At 36.3% G+C, this 25,672-nt stretch overlaps 2 protein-coding genes and 1 long non-coding RNA gene across 3 annotated transcripts in view; 2 read left to right on the top strand and 1 right to left on the bottom strand.

Moving 5' to 3' along the window:
* Window positions 1–16,687, top strand: part of LOC139959532 (uncharacterized) — a 20,090-nt gene extending 3,403 nt beyond the window's left edge. Inside the window, exons 2-4 of the mRNA XM_071957238.1 lie at window positions 525–672; window positions 7,541–7,892; window positions 15,112–16,687. Of these exons, the coding sequence (XP_071813339.1) occupies window positions 525–672; window positions 7,541–7,892; window positions 15,112–15,550 (939 nt within the window). The 3' untranslated portion in view covers window positions 15,551–16,687. The remainder of the gene's footprint in view (window positions 1–524; window positions 673–7,540; window positions 7,893–15,111) is intronic.
* Window positions 564–25,672, bottom strand: part of LOC139959539 (uncharacterized) — a 54,863-nt gene continuing 29,754 nt past the window's right edge. The window contains exons 2-3 of the long non-coding RNA XR_011790160.1: window positions 1,829–1,955; window positions 564–689 (exon numbers count right to left, since the gene is read on the bottom strand). This is a non-coding gene — a long non-coding RNA (uncharacterized lncRNA). The remainder of the gene's footprint in view (window positions 690–1,828; window positions 1,956–25,672) is intronic.
* On the top strand, window positions 19,768–24,758 carry LOC139959536 (uncharacterized). The gene is made up of 4 exons (XM_071957241.1): window positions 19,768–19,916; window positions 21,112–21,252; window positions 22,839–23,187; window positions 23,520–24,758. Exons 2-4 carry the CDS (start codon window positions 21,123–21,125, stop codon window positions 23,959–23,961), a joined length of 921 nt encoding a protein of 306 aa, XP_071813342.1. The 5' UTR covers window positions 19,768–19,916; window positions 21,112–21,122; the 3' UTR covers window positions 23,962–24,758.

Here is a 25,672-nt window from a genome sequence, read left to right as displayed (position 1 = left end):
CCATACACAAAATGATTATCGCGTAAAGTACAATAACACTCTGAGAATCTTTGCTTTTTTCTCTCACTGCCAATCCATTGCTTGATCATCATGACGACATGTTTTACCAGTCATAAAACCACTTATAAATCATCACCTTCACCTTTGCTGTACCTCCAGAAACAGTTCTGCAGTGTATTGCTCGTTGAATATTCATGAATTCACTATACTTATAGTACTAGCGAATAGACTTCTCCATCAGCCGTCTGTCACGGATCGGCGTTGTATTCCATCCGATCAAGACTGTCATAACATTGTGACATGTATACAACACACACGACGTTCTTGAACGGCGACTGTCGTCAGATCTTAACAAAACGTCTGCCCTGTTTTCGCGTGCCACTGTGGCAGTAATGAGTGTCCGCCACCACGTCAGGAAATCTCCGTAAAAATTCACTGTAAAACATGCGGCATTTGTTTTCGGAGGGTGGATATTATCTGTGAAATATTATCGCGAAATTAATTTTCTCTTTTAAATGTTACAGCAAGGACCGCAAATGGCGAACAAAAAGAGACAAGATCCCATTTTCATATCGTTGCTGATTCTTATTGTGGTTTTGTTTGTACTTACTTTGATATCGTCGGCGATAACGCAAGCGGGAGGTTCCGTAAATGGTGGCCCTCTAACGCCTGGTAAGTACACATCATATCTTTAGTAAAAAGATGAATAAAGGTTAAAAGAATATGAGTTAGAGTTAATGTATTTGAAGGTAAATATGGAAAAACTGTGATTTTCGGGGATATTTTTTTTTTATTTATTTGCAATATGTAATTTGGTTTTCAAGATATGTATCTGTTAATAATGTTAAATGTCCAGAATGGTACTTTAATTAATTACCATATCCTCGATGACGTCACTTCCTCAGTTTTCATGCATTTCCTGATCAAATTCGACAACCCTTCATAGTATATATGATTTAACGTATCATCATTTATTTGTTATCGTACTTTCTCTCTTCTTTTTTCTTGGGAGGGGGGGGGGGGGTGGGTGGAGGTAAGGGTGGGTAGAATGATGGGAGAGGTGCAAGGTGGTAGGGAGAGGAGAACGCGGCTAATGATATCTTCAATATTGGGTTTGAAATATCGGCATGAAAATTGTCTTAGTATACATATTTGTTGTTCTATTTTATACGAAATATTAGCAGTTGAGTATAGTGTAACGGTTTAAAATATAACAGTAACCTATATATGATAACATTATACCGGTGCCTAATCCATCCAATACGCCAATCAACCAAACCTATTCTCCAGTCAACAGATAAATTTGGCCGATTAAATTCATTTTGGTATACAACATTATAACCAAATAGTGGAATATTATGGTGTATCATATAACGGGGAAAGGGAGGGGTGCTGTGATGTTCTGGGTTTGATGGTAATAATAATTTGTGTAATCCATTTTTTATGACGTTTATAGTTTTTATACACTAATGCTATATGAGAAGAATGCGTATATTACAAGGCCAGCTGCGGTATACAATAATATCTATGAAAGTAAAAAACTAAAGCACACAGCTATACGTTAATATTTTCGTAGTTCACAAATGACCGTTTTATGGTTCATCGGGTAAATTTAGAATGTGACGGAAGCCGACTAGGGCCGTGCACATAGAATATTTCAGGTTGAAATGTTCAGGAATTAATGTAGGGACACATATAAAAATATATTCACTGAATTAGGCGTCTCATGTTTTACTAGGTTTGTTCCAATTTCTGCCAAAGCATAGGAAAAATCTATTCGAATCATACCCGTGCACGTTGCAAGTTAATTGCAGTTGAGTCCCCTTACCGTATGTGTCACTTTCGGTAATAGTGCTCACACCAGACAGGCGTCCGTTATGGCTCCAGGGTAAAACACATTCACATGTGCACGTACGTGTGTTTCGAAGTCCCCACAAAGTTCACACAAGTCCATTCTATAAAATAAAATAAGAAAAAGATAAAAGAAACATTCTTATATATCTCATACTGCAAATTAATTGGCACCATCAAATTAATTGATTTCGTCTTCGTTTCATGAAGGTCAAAGTTCAGTAGACAATTTTGATATGATAAAAAAAACTATACGATTCACATTCCACGCCCTGCAGGCAGTGAAATTGCAATTGGTAATACATGGAAATATTTAAATTAGGCCACGGATGTAAGGCGTGTATAAAGATCTCCCAGTCATCTGAAAGCCACTTGGGGGAGGGGGGGGGGGTTCTTGGTTAATCGTATAGCGTACATGATTAAGAAGTAAATCGTAAACAAAGTATAGGGCATGGTGAATTACAGTAAACAAATACGGTTAATCGTACAGGGTATAGAAGTTGATTAGAGGTTCACCGTACAACTTAAGACTTTGAGCTTAATCGTAAAGGGTTAATCGTACAACTTTACGATGTTCGGTTAATCGTACTACTAATGAGAGGTTAATCGTAAAACGTCGGACTTGTAGAGTAATAATAAACATGTTAACGTTAATCGTACAACGTAGGACTTGCGGTTAATCATAGTCGTAAAGGCAGGTTATTCGTTCAACATTGAACTTCGCGGGTATTCGTATATTAACTCCCGATTAATCGTACAGAGTAGGACTTGGCAGTCAATCATAAAATCATTATCGGTTAATCTTGCAACACAGGACTTGGCGGTTAATCCTAACATTATGAAGATTAATCGTACAACTTATAGGAGATATATATAGGTTAATCGTACTCCTGATAAGAGGTTAATCGTAAATCGTTCATATTTTGTTTTAGCAATTAAGTGAATTACACCGTGCTTTCGATGTACAATATATCACATTGTGTGCAATTGTATACAGTGTTGGTTGTGATGTGTACAACCATTACTATTACAATCTTTTGCTAGATTACACTCTCCCTTTAATATATATAGCGAGTTATCTCCACGAAAGAAGATTAAACTGGAACCCCCATTTTAATTTTCTTATTTAATAATGAAGTCATGTTTATACACGTGCAATTCACCGCGCCAATCAATCTATGCATACCTTTATACCTCTACCAATATTCCCCCTCCACCGCCTGTAAAATCTCTCACCTAAACGCACTAAACGTCAGAACCGACCCTATAGTATAAGAAAGATTTCGATGTGAATAAAGTAAAAAAGGATGAAGGTTACTTATATGAAAGCTTTTTTATCCAAATCTTTATATCCCCGCCCCCCCCCCCTCTGTATATATATATATCACTGGTTTATTTGACGCTTTGTAATTCTTCATTCTTTTCTCGTATATATTTTAACTCATCTCTCTCTGACTCTATATAGCTAGGCCTAGCTTTGACTGTCATACATATAGGAACGTTAATAGGATGTATCTCATTTAATTTTAACCAACGTTTTAAGTGGCTTTAAACTGATACTGGTCGTATATGTATTTATGGCATTTCTTTAAATTGGATTTATTCACGTTCGAAGAATCTAAAAGCGAAATCTTTTCAAATGTCGTGCACAAAATATATGTCATATCTTTAATACTTATTCAATAAGCAGAAACTATATATGCGAAATCAAATTGAATTGATTTTTTTTTTACGGGAGCAAGACGGTTTAATTTCCGCAAATGCAGGTTAATATGAGATTTCAAGGCTTCTGAAAATTGGAAACTTATGTAATGTATATTATCTTCGGTGTAATATTATATTTCATTTTCTGACAGATGTGTGTATCAAGTTTTTCTAGAACATAATTCCATCTTTCTTTTATAAAAAAAAATATAAGAAACAGACGGATCCGTGAATTCAATATTAACGGAAGAACAATTTGAAATCATCGTAGGCAAATACCCGTAGCATAATGTGAGGTGTCGGGTTGTTTTCATTTTTACTCGACTGGTTTCATTAATATGAAAGAAATCAGAGAGGAACGCTGTTCCGTATAATTATATACTGCACTAGGAAGCCAAGTCGGTAACGCGTTTCTGTATATACGAAAGTGTAACGGTAACTGTTTCGTAATTAACGGAAATTGAAATATAAGATTGCTAGTCTATAATGTCGTTCCATGCCGTATATGTATGCACACTATATGAAAAGTTGGTATTTAAATTAGGGGCAAGGGGTAAGGTTAATTTATCAATAATTTTATTAATGAAAAGTTTGGCTAATAAGCTACCGTAACCTACGAAATTAGTCTCAAGTCAGCCAACCTATAAAGTATACGCTACAAGTATAGTTTTCCTTCTTTTCCAGCATAGTTAAAAAGGAATCGTTTGCTCAAGAAACGAGAGAAATTCAAGAAAAGAAAACATAAAATAAACAAATATCGCCCGAATATTTGTTAACTCACATGTTCACTGTTTTATGTATAGTAGATGTAGCATATTTTTAACCTCACCAAGTCACCCAGCAATCCCACGAAAAACCACGTGTTCCCATCTCTCACACCCCTCCCCCATTCAAATCATATGTATATATCCCACTTCAACAGTACATTCGTCCTAAACCATCGTTCCCTAAAACCAAAAAAAAAAGAGGTTAACTTGCAAAAGCATGGGAACTGGAAAGTTTTCAGCATAAAATTATATAAATGCATTGCGGAAACTGAAATTGTAATATTTCTATACTGTCGATGTTTACAAATGTAGTTGCAACTACATGGTAGAAATGCATACATAGGCTGCATGATAGCTTCTATTGTTAGCAAACTTGTATTGAGTCCGCCGCCGTATACTGGTACTCATATAGTTGTCTGTACTCCTAGCTATCAGTAATAAAAATCTGCTTATTTTAATCATGAAACTCAGCATACCGCTTTAACCTACATATCTCTTTGTATAGAAACTCTTTCAGTCGTTCTGTTTACACATGAACGCTCAAACACATTAGTGACAATGTTAAAGTCTTAACTTAAACCGACTATTTCGTTACTAGTAACGATAAAACTAATTAGGTCTATTTTTTTTGTTTTTAACTTCGACTCACATTTAAGCGAATCTCTCCCTAAAAGATTAAAGTCCTCGAAGCAACAATATGGCATTTCAAAGAATTCCAAGGAATGCAGTTGACTTCCCTTGTAGCTACATCCATCTACTTTCGGTAATTGCAACATTGACAAGTTTCACCGGGAATTATTCTGCTGGAGTATATTACAAGCAATGAATGCCTGTGTTGAAGTCAAACAGTAAACACAACAACGCAATATTAAAAACCGAGTCATTTTATAGTAAACGACGAAGAAACAATATTTGACATTCATTTGTTATAATTGTAATCAGTAATACGATTCCAAACTTAAAAAGAACCAGTAATTTATCTTGTCTGAATCGATGCGGTGTATGTTTAAAACATAGAATATATAGGCCTATATATGAAGGGAGGGGGTAGGTGGGGGGGACTCAATTAACGGTAACGTATATTACAGAGCATATCAGAAGGCGGGGTGTGTGTATGTGGGGGGGGGGGTGCGGGTACGTTTGACCGTAATCAACAACAATGAATCAGCTCGACATACAGACAGGCAGACCTAAGGACGTATAATTAGTAGCCTATATTTGTAGCATGCTTCATGGTTGCGCCCAATTCACACATTTCTAGAGCGGTTGATTTAGCTCGTTTATATGTTTTTGTTTTCCTTTCAAACTAGAGGTGAGCGAACAATGGCAATTAACTTATTTTAAATTCTAGTGACTTTAATTAATGATTTTCACCACGATGATAAGTACACAAGTCTTTCCACAAATGTCTTTCTAAGAAATTCAAATACGCAATGGGCGTTCCGAAACAACCATGAATATTACATTTTTCTGTGTGACGTCAAACATTCCGAAACGAATGATCCTTTCAAAGTGAAATTAAAAACGTATGTTTTTTTTTGGTTCATTTTTTTTCAGAATCTGATTTGTAGCCGGCCTGTTGTTTTTCTTTTACTATATCTTTAGCCATTGCCGATTTTGTTTACATCTTAACGAAACAAACTTATTCCAGCAAGTCGTTAAATTACATAAAATTGATGGGCTTAACTCTTTTGTCTCTATGATGTAATAATTCAAAAAGGACAAAAGGTAAATTCTTTTATCTTCATGAACGTCCGTCTCATTGTTCATCACTATATTCGAGCGCTGCTAAATTTGTCAAAGACGATTTTAACAACATATTTCTCCTCTTTTTTTCGTTTTCGTTTTCATCTTCTTCTTCCTTTTTGAACTATTCTTGTCCGGGATACTGTAACATACACCACATAGAGCAGATTATGTTTCATAGATAAATTTCTTAGTGAAATGGAAAGCTTTTTGCTTGTTTATATCATGCAATAACATTTTGTCACAAAGTGGCTGGGATTTCGGTCTCTTTATGTAATTTTTTTTTTCTTCTTCTTAAAGTTCATTCTTTCGCAAAGACCTCGAGGGCCCTCGGGAAACTTGCTCAAATTAGTGAAGATCTGGAAGTTAATTCATCCTGTTTTGCTGTCTACTGTGAATCGAACGATACATTTTCTGTGATCACCCCCAATATGCCTACAAAGTCCCAGGGGAACCTTTCGAAAGATGCGCTAATGTCATCTCATGTTAGCGTGTACTTTGAATAAGGGTGGTGGGGGGGGGGGGGGGGTTGACGTTGAAAAGAAAAAAAAAGAAAAAAAGGTAGTTATGTAAGCACTGCTATGATATATATATACGTATGGTATTAAACAACCATGTAGAGAGGGTTTATGTCACAAGTAAATCGTGTCAAAACAAATGAACATTTTATGAACTATTACCTGACAACTTAAATCTTGCTGATCAAAAAAAAAAATGAAACAGCAAAAGTTTGTTTGAATTAATAAATAAAATTTGACAATAGTTGGTGAAGGATAGGCATATTATAGAATTAGAGTCTATGAAAAGAACAAGAAGCCATTGGTTCTTATCATGTCATAAGAAAATCTGTTTTTGGATTGTTAAAGACAAATTATAGTTAGTGGACATACGGAAGAGAAATTGAGGTAGGGCACTCACCCTCCCCGTCCCGTGACCCCCCACCACCCCTTGGCCTACATTTTGGAATAATTAGCTCGTAAGTTCTATAGCCTATTGTACGTTGCACATATACTTTCGATGAAACGATGGAAGTATACGCTTGACATGGAAACACTTCCATGATAAAACGATGCTTGCGATAACAATTAAATAATTATTGGTTGATAAGATTCGAATTTGTTTAGATCCTCCTACACACATAGAAAGCTTGCAGTCAATTAACTATTTGCCATAATTAGATTAATTTTTAAACCCCAAAGCAAAGTTAACTAAGTTAAAAGCAAAGTTAATTCATAATATTAAATAGAAAGACTGATAAAATATTTCCGATAAAGCTGATTTGTTATATGAATGAAACTGTGACAGAAGTAGTATATATTATTTATTTTATGTATCTCATATTTCTGGTAAGAACCTCGGATATTTTCTTGCACTTTTTTTTTCTTTTTAGTTATTCCTAGGGGTAAGAGACAATGTTCTTTCTTGTGACGTATACCTTTGCATATTGTCGTCTCATTTTCAATCCTTTACAGCTAACCGAACCACTACCATCACTGAACTTAGCCCTGCGAGTTGGACTTTCGCAATATGGGGACCGATCTATATATGGCAAGCCTCCTGGATGCTCTACGTCATCATTTGCATATTCAGAAGGAATGATAATGGTCCTGTGTATCGCAACCCCCCTGTGTTAAACTACGTATTCCTTTTCGTTTATGCTATAAACTTGGCTATCAGCATTGGATGGTTGTTCGCCTTCGCGGCTGACGCTCAGATTTGGTCATTCGTGTGTTTAGTTGGCCTTCAAGTGACTTTGTACATAGTGTTAGTCAGTTACTATATCAGTATCAAGGAATACTGCAAAGAACTGGCGGTTATCAACAGGTGAGTCGACCGTTGTTTATCTTGTTAGTTGATTAATTTCAAATTTGTAAGATTATCGTTAACTTGATATCAAAGACTGATACCAAGTAGAGGCATATATTTAGTACCAAGTTATAACTGATCGCTGGCATCGTATCAAGTATAGAAAATTGTGATGTGTGAGGTGGGCTGGGTGCGGGGGCGTTTTTTTCCCAGGACGAACGCGGGTTTCAGGTTTTTCAGGAATTTACAAATTCGTTTGAAAACAGAGTTAGGGTTTAGAAAGTGGGTTAGGGATCCAGTTTCTGTGAAAATGAAGGATTGTCGTTCATAATCTGGGGTCAAAACTAGGAAAAAAGATTCAGAACATGTTTTTTGAAAAAGCGTCACATGTTTGGAATCCAGAGATTTGATTGGCCGATGCCCACGTTCGTCCTGCGAAAAAAATACGCGTGCGGGGGAGAGGTGGACATGTGATTCATAAAGCGTTGTAATGCTTTGAAGAAATATATAGAATTATACTGCGGTTATTATGCAACATTGCTGGAGCCATTTTCGGGACAAAAGGTACATGCAACAGTGAAGTTCTGATCGCGAAACTTAAACAATAAAACAAAACCAAGAAGCAAAATATAGATCAAATGATAAAAATGAACTTTACATAAAATACCGATAAATCATTCAAGTTGTTTCACAATGATGTACAATATAAACTGTGCAATTTATATTGAAGTCATTATCGCGCACTTGGGAACTTTGTATTTATTTGAAGCGAAAAACAAACAATGCAACTGAAAACGATGATGTCGTAACGTTTTGTCTGATCCGTAGTTGACATAAGAAATGTTGCCATTTCTTAATCATTTATTTATTTCACTATCATTATTATTGTTATTGTTGTTATTATTATTATTATCTTTGTTCCATCAAAGTATAGGCATATATGATCTAATTATATAGCACAACGCGCAACTATGTATATGCTAAATAATCATGTCACATCGTTCGTGAAGGGAGGTGAGAGGGGTTTAGGGGAGTGAAGTGGGGAGGGAGGGTTATAGGGGAGTTAAGGGAGGAGGGAGGGGTATAGGGGGTGAATGGATGAGGGATAGGTAGGGGAGTGAAGGGAGGAGAGAGGGGTATAGAGGAGTGAATAGATCATATTATTGTAGAAATATATGAAGGTTATATTACACCCATGATGGTATGCTTATTTGTAGGCACACGCTACAAATGCTTGCTTAGGTTGTCACGACTTACTAACTTTCCGCGTTAATAACGTAAGCATATTCATTAACATATATCAGCCTATACAGTACTGAAAACATGATCATAAAAAACGAGCTAGCCTATACTATCCTTTACGTACATAGCGTGTGCACGTATTTCAAGATCAGTATACGAAATCGCTCTATGTTAGTTAATTAATCATTTAGTTTGACAGTTTTAATTAATTGCCAACAGCCAAGTTAGTATATTTGTTGTGTAACATATAAATATAGAGTTTAATTAAAGAAAACGTAGATAGAATGTCAAATTAAAACAAAAAATACATTGAACATTAAAATCAACGACAATGTGCCTTTCGAAATTATGCAGACGTGTAATAGATACATTCTGTTCCTTGGCGTGCGCTTCGAGCATTTAATTAAAGCATTTTATCATGAGCATCTCGCTAGCTAAAGTAAGTAGAATGCACCACCGTTGTTAGGATGTATACGCTCGTATCCTATACGTGTCACACGTTTTCGGGAAAATAACGATTATAAGTGAAAATTTCACCGTAAATGTTGGCATCGCTATTCCCCACGAGGATTGGTTTCGAATATGTCAGGCGTCATCGTTAGGCAAAAGCGCAGTGTTGACGGGGTAAACTGTCAAATAATTCTACTTGGTCGTTATTACGATAGTTTCTGAAAATCGTTGACAACTATTTTAAGCGATGCAATGATGCCTGCTTTGAAATCCATTATTATCAAAGCTGAACATGTGCAGCGCCCATCATCCCCTGCAGACGAATGTACTTTGGCTTTGCTGTATACTAAATTTATACAGCTATCATTTTCGATATAAATGTAAATTAATGTCATACTTTTCCCTTCCGCTCCATGAAGGTGTAGTTATCAGAGCTTATAGCTTATAACCTGAGAAAGCAGGTTCTGACAAACAACGTTTTTTATCGTATCTTATATGTAAACAAGTTCATGTACTTTTTTTTCTTGTTAGATTTTGATATTTATTTAAGTATATTTTGTAAAATGAATATTCATTGTCCCATATTTGCCCGGGCCCCTATATCTCTCGGGCCCTAGCTTGTCGCCCCATTAGCTCCCTCTTATAAGGCCTATACACATGCTTGTGGTGAACATATGGTTCTCCTAAGAAAAGTGTTGTTGCTATTATAGAGCGTAGGCTCTTTGAATTCATAAAATGGTCTAAAAGTGCCTCAACTCCTCTAATTTATAACCACAAAGTCATGTTATTTGCGTTATTAAACTATATACGGTTAACCACAGGAAAGAGGGAATCCTATACTTGTTAAGCTTTATAACATAAAATAATATTCATCTGTAGTAGTGTTTTAAATGTTTGCTCTTATAATGAAAAGCATGAGTGCAGCGGTAACAGGATTGCAAAGGTGTGGACCATATTCTAAATTCCCCTGCATGACTTGTGAATGTAGAGACAGGAGCCATTATATAGAAGGACACCCTATGCCGGATGATTGGTCTAATTCTGCTATGCGACTGAATGTAAAAGTCCTCCGACGGAACGTTTTAAACCCCGATTGACGATGAAGGTGGGGCCATGGGGGGGGGGGGGGCGGGGCATGGTCACACCTCATATATACCTCACATATGACAAGAGAAAATGAAGACACAGTTAAATAGATAGAACATTTTGCAAGGCCTGTATTCATTAGTTTTAAATATAACGATCATAACTCTATATATTGAAATAATGAGCAATTCCAGTCTCGTATATATAGAGACAATGTTTGTTTTTAGTCTGTTTGCTATACTGGGTAGGATGCATGATGCTTTCAACATATCAATGTCCTCTCATTGATATATTTGCGCTGCACTTTGAAAATGACATTTGAAAGGTTTGGCAATCGTGGTACAGTATGTCTCCTTTTGAAGGAAGAAAGATTAAATTAACTCTCCCCGATATTATGTGCAGAGTGGTTCTGCACAAGCAGCGCTGTTCATAACATGTGCATCATGCGTTTTATGGTATTGCTATTCCCTTTGGGATTCTATACAGAGTCAAGTTAATTCTCTATGGGAAAGAGAAGGACTGTATTGTCGTTTTCGATAGTAATGTTAGTCACTCCAATAATTAAACTAATTGCAAGAGAATTCTCATAACCACCGGAGCCTATAATCTGGGAATTCTTAAAAGCTCTAGTGGAAGTCTGCCGAATACATTTTGTATAATAAAGAAATGGCTTTTTGTTTCTCCAAGAGTTCACAGAAGATAGGTTACAATAATATACTAATCAGATATATCATATCATAATTTCGTTTTATTAACTGGAGATGGAATTGGTCGTCTGCCGAGCAGGCTGTTCAGTGGGGAAGGTAGCTCTCAAAACACGGGTGGGATGGGGTGGGGTGGGAGTGTGGGGGTGGGGGTGGGGGAGGCAGAAAACTGGCGGGGTGTGGGGTCTTTACAAGCAGAAGTTTAGTTTTGTAAAGGCTACGGTGGCCAATATGGGACTTTGAAAATATCTGTCTACTATTTCTAAACTGTACGAATTCCACTGTTTCAAATTTGCAAGATAGAAATGTAAAATTATATATATATATATATATATATATATATATATATATATATATATATATATATATATATATATATATATATATAAATGCGATAAAATTGTGCCAAATTGCGCGTGATAAAGAATGAAAGCCAACACAATTGCGGCTGGAAAATTTAACTGTATTCTATAAATACTTATCTCTTAAGCTTAAATAGGTTACATGCATGAATATAGACATTCAATTTGTCAGAAACTGTATCCCACTCGGTAATCGATTGGTGGTGTACCTCTGCTAAAAAAAAGTGTCATGTGATATGAAACCTACTTCAATGTCTCTTTGTATAAGTCGAAATATACAACTGCAAATCGGATCACATCAACTTCAAGATGGAATCAAGTTTGTTTTTTCAGCAGTTTAAATTGATTTGAGTTGTATATATTCGACTGTAAACATGATACAGCAGTTAATTGATTCAAATGCTTTTAAATCGAAGAGATAGGCTAATAGATGAGGAAAAGGACACCATTTTGAGGCAATGAACTCGTGGTGATTCACACTTTGGTTTATATATAGCGAAGGAAGGAATAGCAAGGGGCGAATAGAGCGCAACATAAAAAGAAAATAAAGGAAAAGGTTTTCTCAAGGCATAGAGGCGGTTGGGCAGTCGCAACTTGTACGACGCAAAGAATCTTGTTGTGGTATTAAACTGATTTTATATCAGTTTGGAACATAGGGTACATATTGTTTCTTGAACGGTGCGTCATTGCATTTCGGTATTTCGTCCACCATTTTTGTATCTTGCATGCAGATACACGTGACCATCAAATTCGAACACTGTCATCAGGCATTTTTCATAATACAAAATCATCAATTCTCAATACTATGGAATGCCGACAGTTTTATGAGTACATCTTCATGATAAATTCAGTATAAAGGGACAAATTTCATCAAATTTTATTGCACGATTTAGACGCAACTAACTTAATACATAAACATGTCATGCTTGGAAATCCCGAAGGCTACATGTACGCTCCATTAGCCACGCCTATATTTGTCACGTGGTTATGTAAATCACTTTAAGGTAAACTAATTGAGTGGCACGCATCATCACGTTTTGAACGCCTAATTGGCGTTTCATATCACCACATTCCGTCTTATAATGATACCGAGCAACGCTGTTTTGCGTGAAAGCAAATCTGTTTGTGTGCAAACAAGGATTTACTTACATGCAATGAATTCATCTGTCATTTGTGATTTAAAAATAATAAGCATGCATAGTGTAACTAGAGGTTGGAAACTTTTGGAACAAACTAACGACGTGCATTTCACGAGCTTCCTGGCGTTCCATGTAACATTCACGAACACTTGTCATTCAAACATTCACGCCAAAGTTGGTCAGCTTGCGGTGACATGATAAAGTAGGCCCAGTGATTGTATGTGTTTGTACAAATATGTAAACATAGCCATTGCTCGCAATATTTGAACACGAATAAGATTACATTTTACCTGTGAGATGAGACTCGAGGTTACACGAGGAGGGGAGCATGGTATTAGTAAATATTTGACCAACTATAGAAACGTGACGGTGCCACAATCGTGGTTTTGGTCACATTAACAAAGATGTCAGTGATACGTGTTGAAAGCAAATAAAAGATATATACGCTATGGTTTTGGGTTTTCTTTCTATCTATATTATATAAGCTCTCATGGTGGGCTCTCGCTCGCAAAAAACCTCACTTTTTTTAGCAGATAAACTGGGTGTCCTGCTTATTCGGCGATTTTTTTTCATATGTCATATATTTGATACTTTCGGTTACTGAGAAGTTGATCTAATATATATTCTAACAAATTTGTTTTCTTTAGGTAGGAGATGAGAGGGGCGGGGGGGGGAGGGGTGGAGAAGTGCGCTTATTGAGGGGTCACAAAATTGATCACACCCATAATGAGGATAGTTTCTTATTACGCAAGTAGATTCTCTTCAGGCTCAGATAGACCTACATTCGTAGATGTAAACAGACCTGTTTCAGAAATCATTTTATATCAATAACTCAGGCCATCGCGGTGAATTTCTGTTGACTTTTGTGTATAGTTTATTTTTAATAATTTTCACATGTTTCTACGCCGTAAAATACCATGATTGTCATATTCATCTTAGCGTTTGGTCCAAGAATCCCTTTGGTCCTAATTTGTAATGATCGCAAACTAACTACAGTTTTAACATTGTAATTGAAAGGAATACATTGTAAACACATCTCATATATTTTTTTCTTATCAGGAGTTAGTTCCTATAATTACGACTTCTTGGAGTTACAGTAATGTTTATTCCATCATGTCCGATGGTCATTTTTAGTTACTTAGATAATTGTGATTAGAAAAGCTATTAGTTTAATGAGGTTTCTACGATCGTTGACTTTCTATTACATATTGTATATAGGCCTATATGCTTTTCTTTCATCCACTCTTTGTCCATTGTGTATACAGAGTGAGTGTCCTCTGTTGAGAAAACGGAAAGAAAAGGCTGATAATTTTTTACACAATTTCGAAGCAATTCCGTTTTGCATACCTTGGGAACTCGGGGTTCCCCAAGGTTTCGGTAAAGGCATACGTGCCGTCTGGAAGAGGGCCTAATACATGCACGGGGCGTAAAGGTTAATAGCAAAAAGACTATGTATTATAATCGTGTTAATTTACCCAATGTTTGACTCCCTACAGTGTGGACACTTCAAAATCAAATTAATTTGTATTCGAGTTACTCCAGTAGATAACATTAGCAGCTGAAAAGTGAAATATTAGGCGTATGGGAGATGTTTGAGCGCCTGTTATACTAATGCTTAAAGGTGCTCCGTTTGCAGATACAAAATATAAAAAAATCGCGAATTGCGTATTACTGTGCAAGAGGAGAGCAAAGCGTTTCATGTACATATAAGCTGATAATAAAATTGGATGAGTTAATTTTTGCCGTTAATTGTTAGCTTGTATTATCATCAGAGATATGACATGCATGCACTCAGCCCCCCCCCCCCCCCTGTTTTTTAATAACGCGAAATGCTAACTTAAAGGGAGATATATGCCGGAGGCAATTTCATTTCAAAAATTTTTTCCTTACTCCAGATATGGTAATTTGCTGATTTGTTCGCTATATAAATAGAACAGTGTCTGCTAGGCTGCGAGGCAAGACTCCAGGGAATGTTTGTATAGGCATAAACAAATTACACCCCGAAATACAGCGCAAAGCATTCATGCACATCTGCTAGAAGGGGTACACGTTTTTTTGTCAAGGGTTTGCTAAGGGGAGCGAGTAGTTAAAAAAAAAGCAATTACTGTGTCATATTATATATGAAGATATTCAATGAATATTCAGTGAATAATTAAATTGATGCTAGTTTCCGATTGAATCATTCATCACTGTATTAATAATATTATAATTTATTGATATTAATAATATTTCTTTATTTTCTTTATCACGACAGATGGGATCTCCTGTTGTATCGTGTCCTTATCCAGAACGGTATCGCTATTTACGCCGCGTGGTGTACCGTGGCTACACTTGTAGGATTCACCATCATTTTAGTAACGATATCGGATATGACACAAGAGGGCGCCTGTTGTTTCTCGTTATCAATCCTCTCCCTGGAACTGATAGTATTCTTCATCTTTGATGTAACGGTCTTTGATCGTTACACCCGCTACACATGCACAACTTATCCAACTTTCATTTGGGCGTTAGTCGGAATTTTGTCGCGAAACTTTCAAAGCGACAGACCGCATATGATCTTTGCGCTTTCATTGCTGTGTATAACGTCTGTAATGTGTCTGGTGAAATTGATCGTTGCCATAAGAAGAAGGAAATCTGACCCTCTGGATTACGACGTTCCAGAGAAGAGAAGCTTGAATGCACCAGCCCTTTAAGTGCAGAGTAATAAATAAGCAAAAAAAGAAAAGTCAACCCAATACATATATATCCTAGCATCGGAGAATATCGGGGAACTACGTAACAGACAATTAATTTTCACTGCAGACGGTAACTCCAAACAGCAAGAAGAACTCATCTGATCACGTTACAAGAAACGACAAATATCATTCATCGGACAGTGTGGCGAATGTATAAGTGAAACCATTTTACCCATTCTAATCAACGTACATATACGGCAGCATCAACCTAACCACTATCCTAACACGCGCATGCATAGGGAGGTGTCACATATAGAACAAGTACATACATCACCAAGAACGACGTCAAGTGGTTAAGAAGACGACAAACGTGTTGTCAATGAGAACGGAACATTTACAGAGAACAGAATCGTGAACTTATTCGCTCTATCTGTCATGTCGGCCTATTATTAAAATGAAGGTAATCACTTAATAACTCATATCTATGATAGGCAACATAGGCGTACGATGCGGGGCAGACTACCCCCCCCCCCCCCCCTCCAACAATTGGGACGGTGTGAATTATTACAAGTATAGAATACTCTGATTTTCTGAAATGTAACGTCAAAAAGAAAACAGATCATTTTGCCGCCAATTTTAATAATAATTTTATACATTTTAATCACAGAGTGGATCATTGTTATTTTTTGTTTATTTTTTTTTTGTTCTTTTTGGCATCTTATGAAATCTACATGCAATAACAGATGAAGTCCAAGAGCATTTGCCCTTGAAAAATTAAGAAAGCATCACAAACATCTTACTTGCTATAAAGCTCTTTCTTCTGTTAACATTTGAATTGCTTCTGAGATTGCTACTAAGTTAATTATATGCTATGTATGCTAGACTTCCTTATTCAGCCGTTTTGATCGATTAGCATACGGGTTCTTTAAAGGGTTGTTTCTATAAGAGCAAGTATAGGCTTCTTATACTGAAGGTTTTACTAGACGTTGGCTTTACTGGCCCTCAACATCTCAAAAATTCTTCAGAGTCATCATTTTAGTAATGCGATTGTAGTAATTGCATCAGGCGTATATTAAACTCCCGCAGGGAGCAAACACTTCGTCAAAACGAATTTGATCAATATTACATATTGAGGGCAATATAGGTTCTACGACGGAGAAAAAACTTCCATGGAGGTTTCAAATTTTTACATTTCTTTTTTTTTATAACGATTTCTATAGACTCATCAAAATCTTCGCCAAAATTTACATGAATATAACTCTGTCCAGGGAAAACGAGTTAAAACTGGAGGACGGAAAACGATCCTTTTTTGATATAATTTAGGAAGACTAAACAAGGTATCTGGAAAAGAAAACTGTAGTTATAAATATTCATTGCAAAGATTAACTAACTAATAGACAATTGTCACGTTAATTTATAATATAGTATTGCAAGATCATCAGACGTTATACAAATAAGTGGGCAATATAAAGTATATATATATATATATATATATATATATATATATATATATATATATATATATATATATAAGCTACGATATACTGTAAAATTGGAAAATGGATTAAAAAATAAAAAGTAAATAGGTTGGCAGATGCGTATAAACCAATCACAAAGGACTTATGGCATTTTGGGGCGTCTTACGTTAGTTATTATAAAAAGTTTAAGGATAAATATATTTATAGTTTTCTAACTAAATGTTTGTTGGAAACAACAAAAACACTTTCTAGAGGTCAACACCACATGACCTTCCACGCCATACAGAAATGTCAATAGGCTACGGTGTCTCCTTTCCTATTAAGTAGGCCTGTTAAAATATTGCAAATAAATTGCTAGTATACTTATATATATATGGTACATGACTTTAATATTAATTTAGGTTATATAGGTCGCGTTATCAGGTTAAGTTCGATTATGGGAAAGATCTTGAGTATACCGAACATCAATTGACAAAGATATAACAACACTAAACTTGGTCATGTGCAAATCTAACTTAAATTACCTCCTCCCATCCTCCTCTTCTCCCCTCCAATCTCTTTCCCGCCCCCCCCCTGCCCTAAACCCAGTGCCTTTCTCTCCTCACATCCACTCGTTTTGCTATAGTCCTACTGCCACGATACAATGCAGAAAACACATGCGTATAACTACTTTAAACCTTACAGTTTTGTACACGACAGTAAAAAAACTGGATCGTGCTGATAAATCGGTAGCAAGTGCTATAATTAGGATTAGAGTAAGAACTGGGGATATGTGTAATCCCAACAAATGCAGTTTGGTGCATTTATTGGGATTACAAATATCCTAAGTTCTTACTGAAATCCTAACAGCCGATTTATCAGATTTATCAGCACGATCCAGTTTTTACTGTGCAGTACCACACTTTAGGTTTAAATTAGTTTCTGTAACCTCTGTGTGAATTGGTTGGCCAGTCAACTATAGTCGTTTCGCGGAATAGGTCGCAGTGTGACGCCAACATCATGATATCGTAATTCTCTTTTCGGAATTCACTATGTGTATAATGTTTCTGGTTCGACGTAAAGTCCTTATACATCATATATATATATATTATTGAACTTATGAAAGAAGAACCTTTTATTTCAATATTTTTTCCAATGACAGAAGTGACATCAAATAAATGAAAAACGACAAAAATAAAAGGATATAAAGAGAAAGCTATATAGACCTCATTGCAAACTATAAGGCATAGAAGTCGTGCATACTTAACAGCTGCACAAAGCGAAAAAAATGTGTCCTGAACTTCGGTTGCACTCCATGTAACGTAATGCAGTGCATTGCACTGTACATCTGTCGTTGAACAGGCCGAAAGTCAAAAACCTCATTTTATCAAAATTTTCATCAATTGGCAACATATCATTTTCCAACAAAAAAAAATGAAAAATAACCTCACGCCTGTGGTTATTACTTATTATGACAAATATTGAAGATGTTTATGAGTTACCCGCCGAAATGAAATTCTGCGTTGTCATATTTTCAGAAAGTGTAGTGTGCGCTCTATAATATGCCTTACGGCTGATACACATTGCCCATAGCCTTAATTACTTGCTAACACAAGCAAAGAATAACAAGTGACACTGTCGGTGAGGTAACTTTTCGAGAAAAGAGAAATTCTTGCTCATCCATTAGGAAGCAATTTATATTTACTTATTTTCATCTTACGCGTTTATTGCAAAATTTTTACTTTTAAATATATATTTTTTGTTTCTCCTTCTTTTTTTTATATAAAATGCATAATGACGTTCAAAATACAAGAAATATTAATCACTTAGTCATGGAATCAGGGAATTTGTTTGCTGTTTTTTCTCTTCTCTTCTCTCTCTCTGTTTAATTTCCTGAAGACCCTGAATATATTGAAACTTGTGAAGGTTATAAAATGGTTATCGGTTTGACGAACAAGTCACTAAATTGGTTCATGACTATATGTTTTTGCTTGCATGTCCACACTGTGAGTTGGAATCATTATGATGATGATAAATTGTTCAAACTTGCTTGATTTACTTTCCAAATTCTGATGTGGGTGCATGTAGAGTAACACACCCACAATTATATAAGCCACGCCTAATTTGGTGACGTCATGCTGTTGTGAGAAACGGATTGGTCGTCAAGGAGAGATATAAACCCACAACTCGTTCTCTTGCACCGTTGTACTTATTCTTTTGGTGACATGCCAGTTGCATGTATGTGCTGGTTTTCTCTCTTCTGTCAGTTAATTGTCCAACTGATGAAATTTATTACGCAGCTTAGGCCTCACTTTCCCAGCATATGACATACAACGAAATCCTAACTTATCACCAAATATAACTACGGTTCGCGATGGGTAACATCAACCTCACCATATCACGTGGAAAGTTTTACATTTAATTGAGCAGATGACGTGATAATAAAAACTTACAAAGTTACGAAAGAAGGGAACATCTACCCTATAGAAGAGATGAAACAGAAAATGTCAACGGCTTTTATAAACCCTCGCTCACAATCACACAAGACAATCGAGTTACACCTCTAGCCGTTAGTCCTTTACACAATCACCTGTTGTTTTACGCTGTTGCATAAGTTATTTTTGCATAATTTTTATAATCCCTGGTCCGGTACTGTGATATCTGATTCACACTTTGGTGTTGGTGTGTGTGATATTCAAAGGGCATTCACTCACGTTGTGAAGCATGTGCAAAGCGTATTGTGTATTTGTGAACCCAAAGTTTTTTTTTTTTAAAAACTCATCCAGCATATATTAACAGTGTTCAAACTCTGCACAGCGACAGATAGGTAGCCAATATAAGGAAAAATCGATACGTGAAGGGCCTCACTCTCTATCCATCCAACATCGAACCAAGCGTGAATTCTGGCAGACAAGAACACAACCACGGTAAGTTAGACTAGTTAGTTATATCATAAATTAAAAAATAATTACAGTATCTAAACTAGTTTCTGGCTCCATATTATAATAGTATCAATTAGGATATGTAAATATTACTGAAACAATGAATGCTAAATTAAATGGATCGGAGCCCCGTTTCAAACACTATATTACACGGTATTTTTGTGCAGTATATATAGATAAGCAGTTTGGTAACAGATATTTCTCTCTTTCTAAAACTAGCTGTTTTGAAAGAGCAAGAAATCTTTGGATAAAACAGAATTCGAGCCTTTGTCCTGAGCATTTACAAGTCCTACATAAACTGTTAATAGTATGCTCAAGCTATTAACTGTCAGCCTTTCAGACCGGGGGGGGGGGGGGGAGGGGTTGGGGATAATTATTTTGGGCTGTTTATATGGATACCTGACGGTCAGTGTAACCTACATTTTATTACATCGTGTAACCTTGGCAGCAGTAACTTGTGTAATACTCTCTATGGTGTGACAAGGGAATATAGCTTAATTTACTTCGACACAGCCCAGAAGCCCGGCGGGATGAGAATTTCAAGAGAATTTCTCCTTCCGTTTACCAATATTCGAAATTTCTTTTGGCCTTTGTTCTACATAATATTTCATCAGATAAGTTACACAACATATTGTCCCGAGTGAGGCCAATGGACGGCTCCAAGGGTGACAGAATTTTTTGAGGGAATAAAAGTGACCATTATTTTACCTTCCTAGCATTTTTTTTTTATAGAAGGGGGAGGGGCACGGTAGTAACCATTAGGTACAGATTCCCTTCCATGTCTCTAACTCGGGAGCTGCCTTCCCGCTCCCCTGGTTAGACTTGGCGGTTCGTTATATCGCAATAACGTTAAGACTCTATTTCAGGCACTGCCATTGAATGTCCTCTTTGTATAATGGCATGAAATATATCACGAGAAATAGTTTAAACTCATGAACTTTTCTTTTAAGTTAGTTCCGTTAAGAAATGGTAACATTCCCACGTATAAATACAGCAAGACAAAGAGTGAATTGAAGGTGGGCCACTTTAAAATTTTGGAAAGAAGAAGAAATGTGTGTGGGGGGGGGGTGGGGGTGGGGGAACAGTGGGTAGGTGACATACGAAGTTAAAATTAAAACATCCGATGCATCCGATGTGATCGAAGACAGAAATCTATTTCGTTTTCTTGTTATCTTCACAGGATAAACAAAAATGGCGGCCAGGCATAAACACGACCCGATATTCATCGTCCTAATAATAGCTGTTGCGATAACGTTCACTTTGAGAAGGGTATTGAATGTTGTTAGTCGAGGCGATGAACCCATAGAAGATGACTCATTCGGTAAAAGACAAGTCACAAATCTTGCAAACTTAAATCTATACATGACTTCAATTTTATTATATTCTTTCAGATCAACCATTGCCATTCCTTCGATGTCTGTTCTATATAGGCCTATAAGTTAAAACTCGAAGTTTTTTGTTTTTCTCCGAGACGTGCGATTTAATTTAAACAAGCCGTCATTTTGTAGCGGAATTAAGTTTGGAAGTAATCGGAACCGAAACTCACGGGTTATAAAATTGTTTTAAAGATGACATTGTAAACATTCATGTATAGGTATTTATAGCGCTAACTTTTTAACATGGATGTTGTCTGCTTTTGTTGTGACATTAATGGCGTGCTATAGTTCTCACTAGTTGCAACGTTACCAATGTGTCTGAATTTAAAACGTTTCGTTAAAGAGCTACAATAGAAAAGGCACAAACATTGCATGATATTTAAAGACTTCTACTTATATAATCACTGTGACCTATATGTAGCTGTTCAGCGTGATTTGACATGTGCAAATTATAGTATGTGCAAGTTATACTAATCAATATGGATTGGTGGGTATAACAGGGGAAGCTATGAGCGCGAACAAGGTCAGAATATTCCATAATTGGTGGATATTGATGATGTCTTTTTATTGTATAAACACGCGTTGCACTGCAATGTCTTTAGTGGTTACATAACAATCCCATCGAACAAACAAACAAAATGGCGCGTTGCTAGGGCAGGTGGTACTAACAAGCTTAAGAGAAGCCTCGGATTAGCAAGATAAATTATATCGAAATCAATGGTAACTCTAAGTGAGCGTAAAAGTTTGCTGCTTGTTTTTCTCGTATAACAGCGCTTTAAATACAAACAAAAACTAAAGAAGTAGAGAAATAGAGAAATCCACCAACATTGAAGAGATAACTTTATCTAACACCGAGATACTGTTTGGCATTAGGTAGGTCATTTCACAGAAATTACAGTTATGGACTGTGTCGATTAACAAACTTAACGTGACCGATTTGTTTGTTAAGGAGGTAAAATACGATAACCAAATTTACACATTAATTGACTATCCACTGAAAATCAAAGTGTCGAATAAACAATTCGTTAAATTCAAACCAGAAAACTTTTGAGTCCCAAACAAACGGTGTTCTAACAACATGTGTTTAGTTTGCAGACCTTCGGTATAAGTTTTTAAGGTCTGGTGTGATTTTGTTGATAAAATGACAAATAAAGTTACCTTTGTAACTAACTTAACTCCAGTCGGGTTATTTGTGTTGTAGACCACATTCGATATCACCGTCGCTCTAATAGATGGACACATTTCAAGAGTCTCTGTCCATGAAAAGAAGTTAAATACCCAGAATCAGGGCATTAAGTTTGTTATTTTTAATTTATAGCATCTCAAACTGTCAGGCTTTTCCATATGCATGCATTTGTCAAATAAATTGAGCCTTGCAAACGACTTAATCAGATTTCCACCTCCCCTCCCCGTATTTTCTTACCAAAGATGTCATTAATCAATTCAAATTTGTAGTGTGCGTACATATTTTAATCAAAATATGTTATTACCTCATAACAACACAATGTGTATGCTATTCCGTATCTTACAGCCGAGAACAGGACAAGAACAGAAATAAGTCCAGCATCGTATGCTTTCCTTATTTGGAGACTGATCTATCTGTGGATGGCGACCTGGATTGTTTTCGTCATCATATGCTTATTCATAAAAAATTCTGACGGTCCTGTTTACCTCAATCCACCCGTCATCAACTACGGATTCCTCTCCGCGTATACTCTGTATTTGGTTATCGAGTTTGGATGGGTGTTCGCCTTCGACGCTAACGCTCAGATTTGGACCTTCGTGTTGATCATTGGACTTAAGGTCACACTATACATCGCCATGATCTGTTATTATATACCGGTTAAGAAGTACACAGTGGAGCTTGCAAAAACACAAAGGTAAATCTAATATATGGGCTTAAAACCATGCCTTACATATTTTCCCTCTTCCCCTCTGATACCAATAAACCCTCATCTATTGACAAGTGTTTACTTGAAACACGCCACATTGTACAGTAATAACGATATGCCTATACCACAAGCTGAATTCAATAAACATATATACACGTTATGGATCGAAATTTCACAAAGTGAATTTGATACAATAGAGTAAACGGTAGGTACCAGATCTGCTATTATGACGTCAAACACGTCAACATTTATCACATGGTTACTAAGTATATTCCTGCCATATCATCAATGAATCTGTCTTCTACGACTGTTCTTTACAGATGGAATTTGTTATGCTTACGAATTCTGGTCCAAAATGGCGTCGCCTTACACACTACCTGGGTTACTGTAGCTACTCTGCTAAGTTTTACAATTGTACTGGTTAAACTCACCGACTGGGGGCAGACGGCAGCTTGTTGTTTTTCTTTATCTATTTTAGCGATGGAACTCATCTTGTACTTTATTCTTGACCTAATAGTATTTGATAAATACACTCGCTATACGTTTACAACGTATCCTACCGCGATATGGGCATTGATAGCTATACTAGTACAAAACTTTGAGAAGGACCGTCCACATATGATCTTCGCTATCGCTCTGCTATGCACTGCTACAATTATGTGTGCTGTTAAAGTGTTAGTATCTATTAGACGATGTAAGGTGGATCCACTTGATGTCGAACCAGTCGATCAGATGAAAATGACCATAATAGAGAAGGCATAGGTTCAGGATTATATTCATAACAGTTGTCTATGCTAAATTTAAATGATTTTCAAGAACGGATCTAGGATTCTATAAACGAGGGGGTGGCCCTGGTGTCCTTCATACCGATATTTAGCAGATCTGGGAGTATCCCTCCACCTACCCCCTACCCCACTCCCACTCCCACCCCACTCCTTCCTGAAAAAGTAGAACTATGCGAATAACTACTTTTCAATTTTGTGTGGAGCTGAAAAGGGAGACGCACATCCCCACACTACCTGCTTTGGATCAGCTCCTCTTTCATCTTGTTTGTTTATTTTTGATGCACCTGATCCGTGGCTTACGTCAGAAGCAGCCATCTAAAGTTGATGGTTTGAAATTGATTGCCAGAAAAATCCAATTTTGATTACAATTATTGGCGAATTTTTAACGCAGTTATGTATTGTTGTACTATATACTTGAATGTGCAAATATGATGGCATTAGCATTGGTTATAATTCTCATCAGGCTCAACATCCTCAACTTAAAAGGATAAAGCTTTGAGTACTTCTATTCGCTAAAATAAGTTTGATAGCTTGCCAGATGTCTCTAAAGAAGAGTAGCCAGGGTGACACACCATCTCAAAGAGCCAACATGACTCCATTTTGCATGTACTTTTTTGTTATATAAATTATATATATACTTAAGATTTCACTTTGGAGGTGTTTTGCTAAACAAACTTAGTTTTGCTAGTAAAAATTGTGTTGAAGGTTCACCAGTTGTTGTTAATATGAAGCCAAACGAGCATATTTACAAGATTACATGAATATATAAACAGGTTTGTCTTTTGGGTGGGGGGGGGGGAGTTGGACAGAAGCGACGAGCCGATGAAAATGTCATTCATATATAAAGTATAAGACTAGTGTTACTAATAATTTTTTATATAGTTTTATGGAACATTATGTTTTTATTTTCTTGTTTGAAAAAGCTGACAGTCACGAAAAGTGGGGAAGTATACAGAGTTCGAGTACCCCATGAAATAAAATGTCTAAATTAAGCAGTTGTGACTTTTTGTTCTTTGTCATTTTCTTAGCATAAAGAGTAATATTTACTACAATTATGAATGCCACAGATCATGATACTCTTCCTGCCACGGGTATCACATGATGCCATGACGATATACAGCTGGAAGAGTCACGCTTACATTTTTACTTTTAAATATGTATATTTTGTTTCTCTTTTTAAAAAAAATGCATGGTGGCGTTCAAAATACAAGAATATTAATCACCTTGTCATGGAATTTGTTTGCTGTTTTTTCTCTTCTCTTCTCTCTGTTTAATTTCCTGAAGACCCTGAATATATTGAAACTTGTGAAGGTTATAAAATGGTTCTCGGTTTGACGAACAAGTCACTAAACTAGTTCATGACTATATGTTTTGCTTGAATGTCCACACTGTGAGTTGGAATCCTAATGATGAAAATGATTTTTTTTTTCAAAATTGCTTGATTTACTTTCCAAATTCTGATTTGGGTACATGTAAAATACCACACCCACAATTATATAGGCCACGCCTAATTTGGTGACGTCATGCTGTTGTTAGAAACGGATTGCTCGTCAAGGAGAGATATAAACCCACAACTCGTTCTCTTGCATCGTTGTACTTATTCTTTTGGTGACTTTCCATTTGCATATATGTGCTGGTTTTCTCTCTTCTGTCAGTTAATTGTCAAACTGATGAAATTTATTACGCAG

The sequence above is a fragment of the Apostichopus japonicus genome, chromosome 19, assembly GCF_037975245.1.
Source record: "Apostichopus japonicus isolate 1M-3 chromosome 19, ASM3797524v1, whole genome shotgun sequence".
NCBI lineage: Eukaryota > Metazoa > Echinodermata > Holothuroidea > Aspidochirotida > Stichopodidae > Apostichopus > Apostichopus japonicus.
Note: the sequence above shows the minus strand (reverse complement) of the source record. Positions and strands in the feature narration are given on the sequence as shown.

Bases quoted from the DNA above. Each gene is read 5' to 3' on its own strand.
- LOC139959536 (XM_071957241.1), top strand. From the start codon at position 21,123: ATGGCGGCCAGGCATAAACACGACCCGATATTCATCGTCCTAATAATA. The intron at 21,253-22,838 runs GTAAAAGACAAG...CGTATCTTACAG, and splicing joins CATAGAAGATGACTCATTCG to CCGAGAACAGGACAAGAACA. The intron at 23,188-23,519 runs GTAAATCTAATA...TGTTCTTTACAG, and splicing joins GAGCTTGCAAAAACACAAAG to ATGGAATTTGTTATGCTTAC.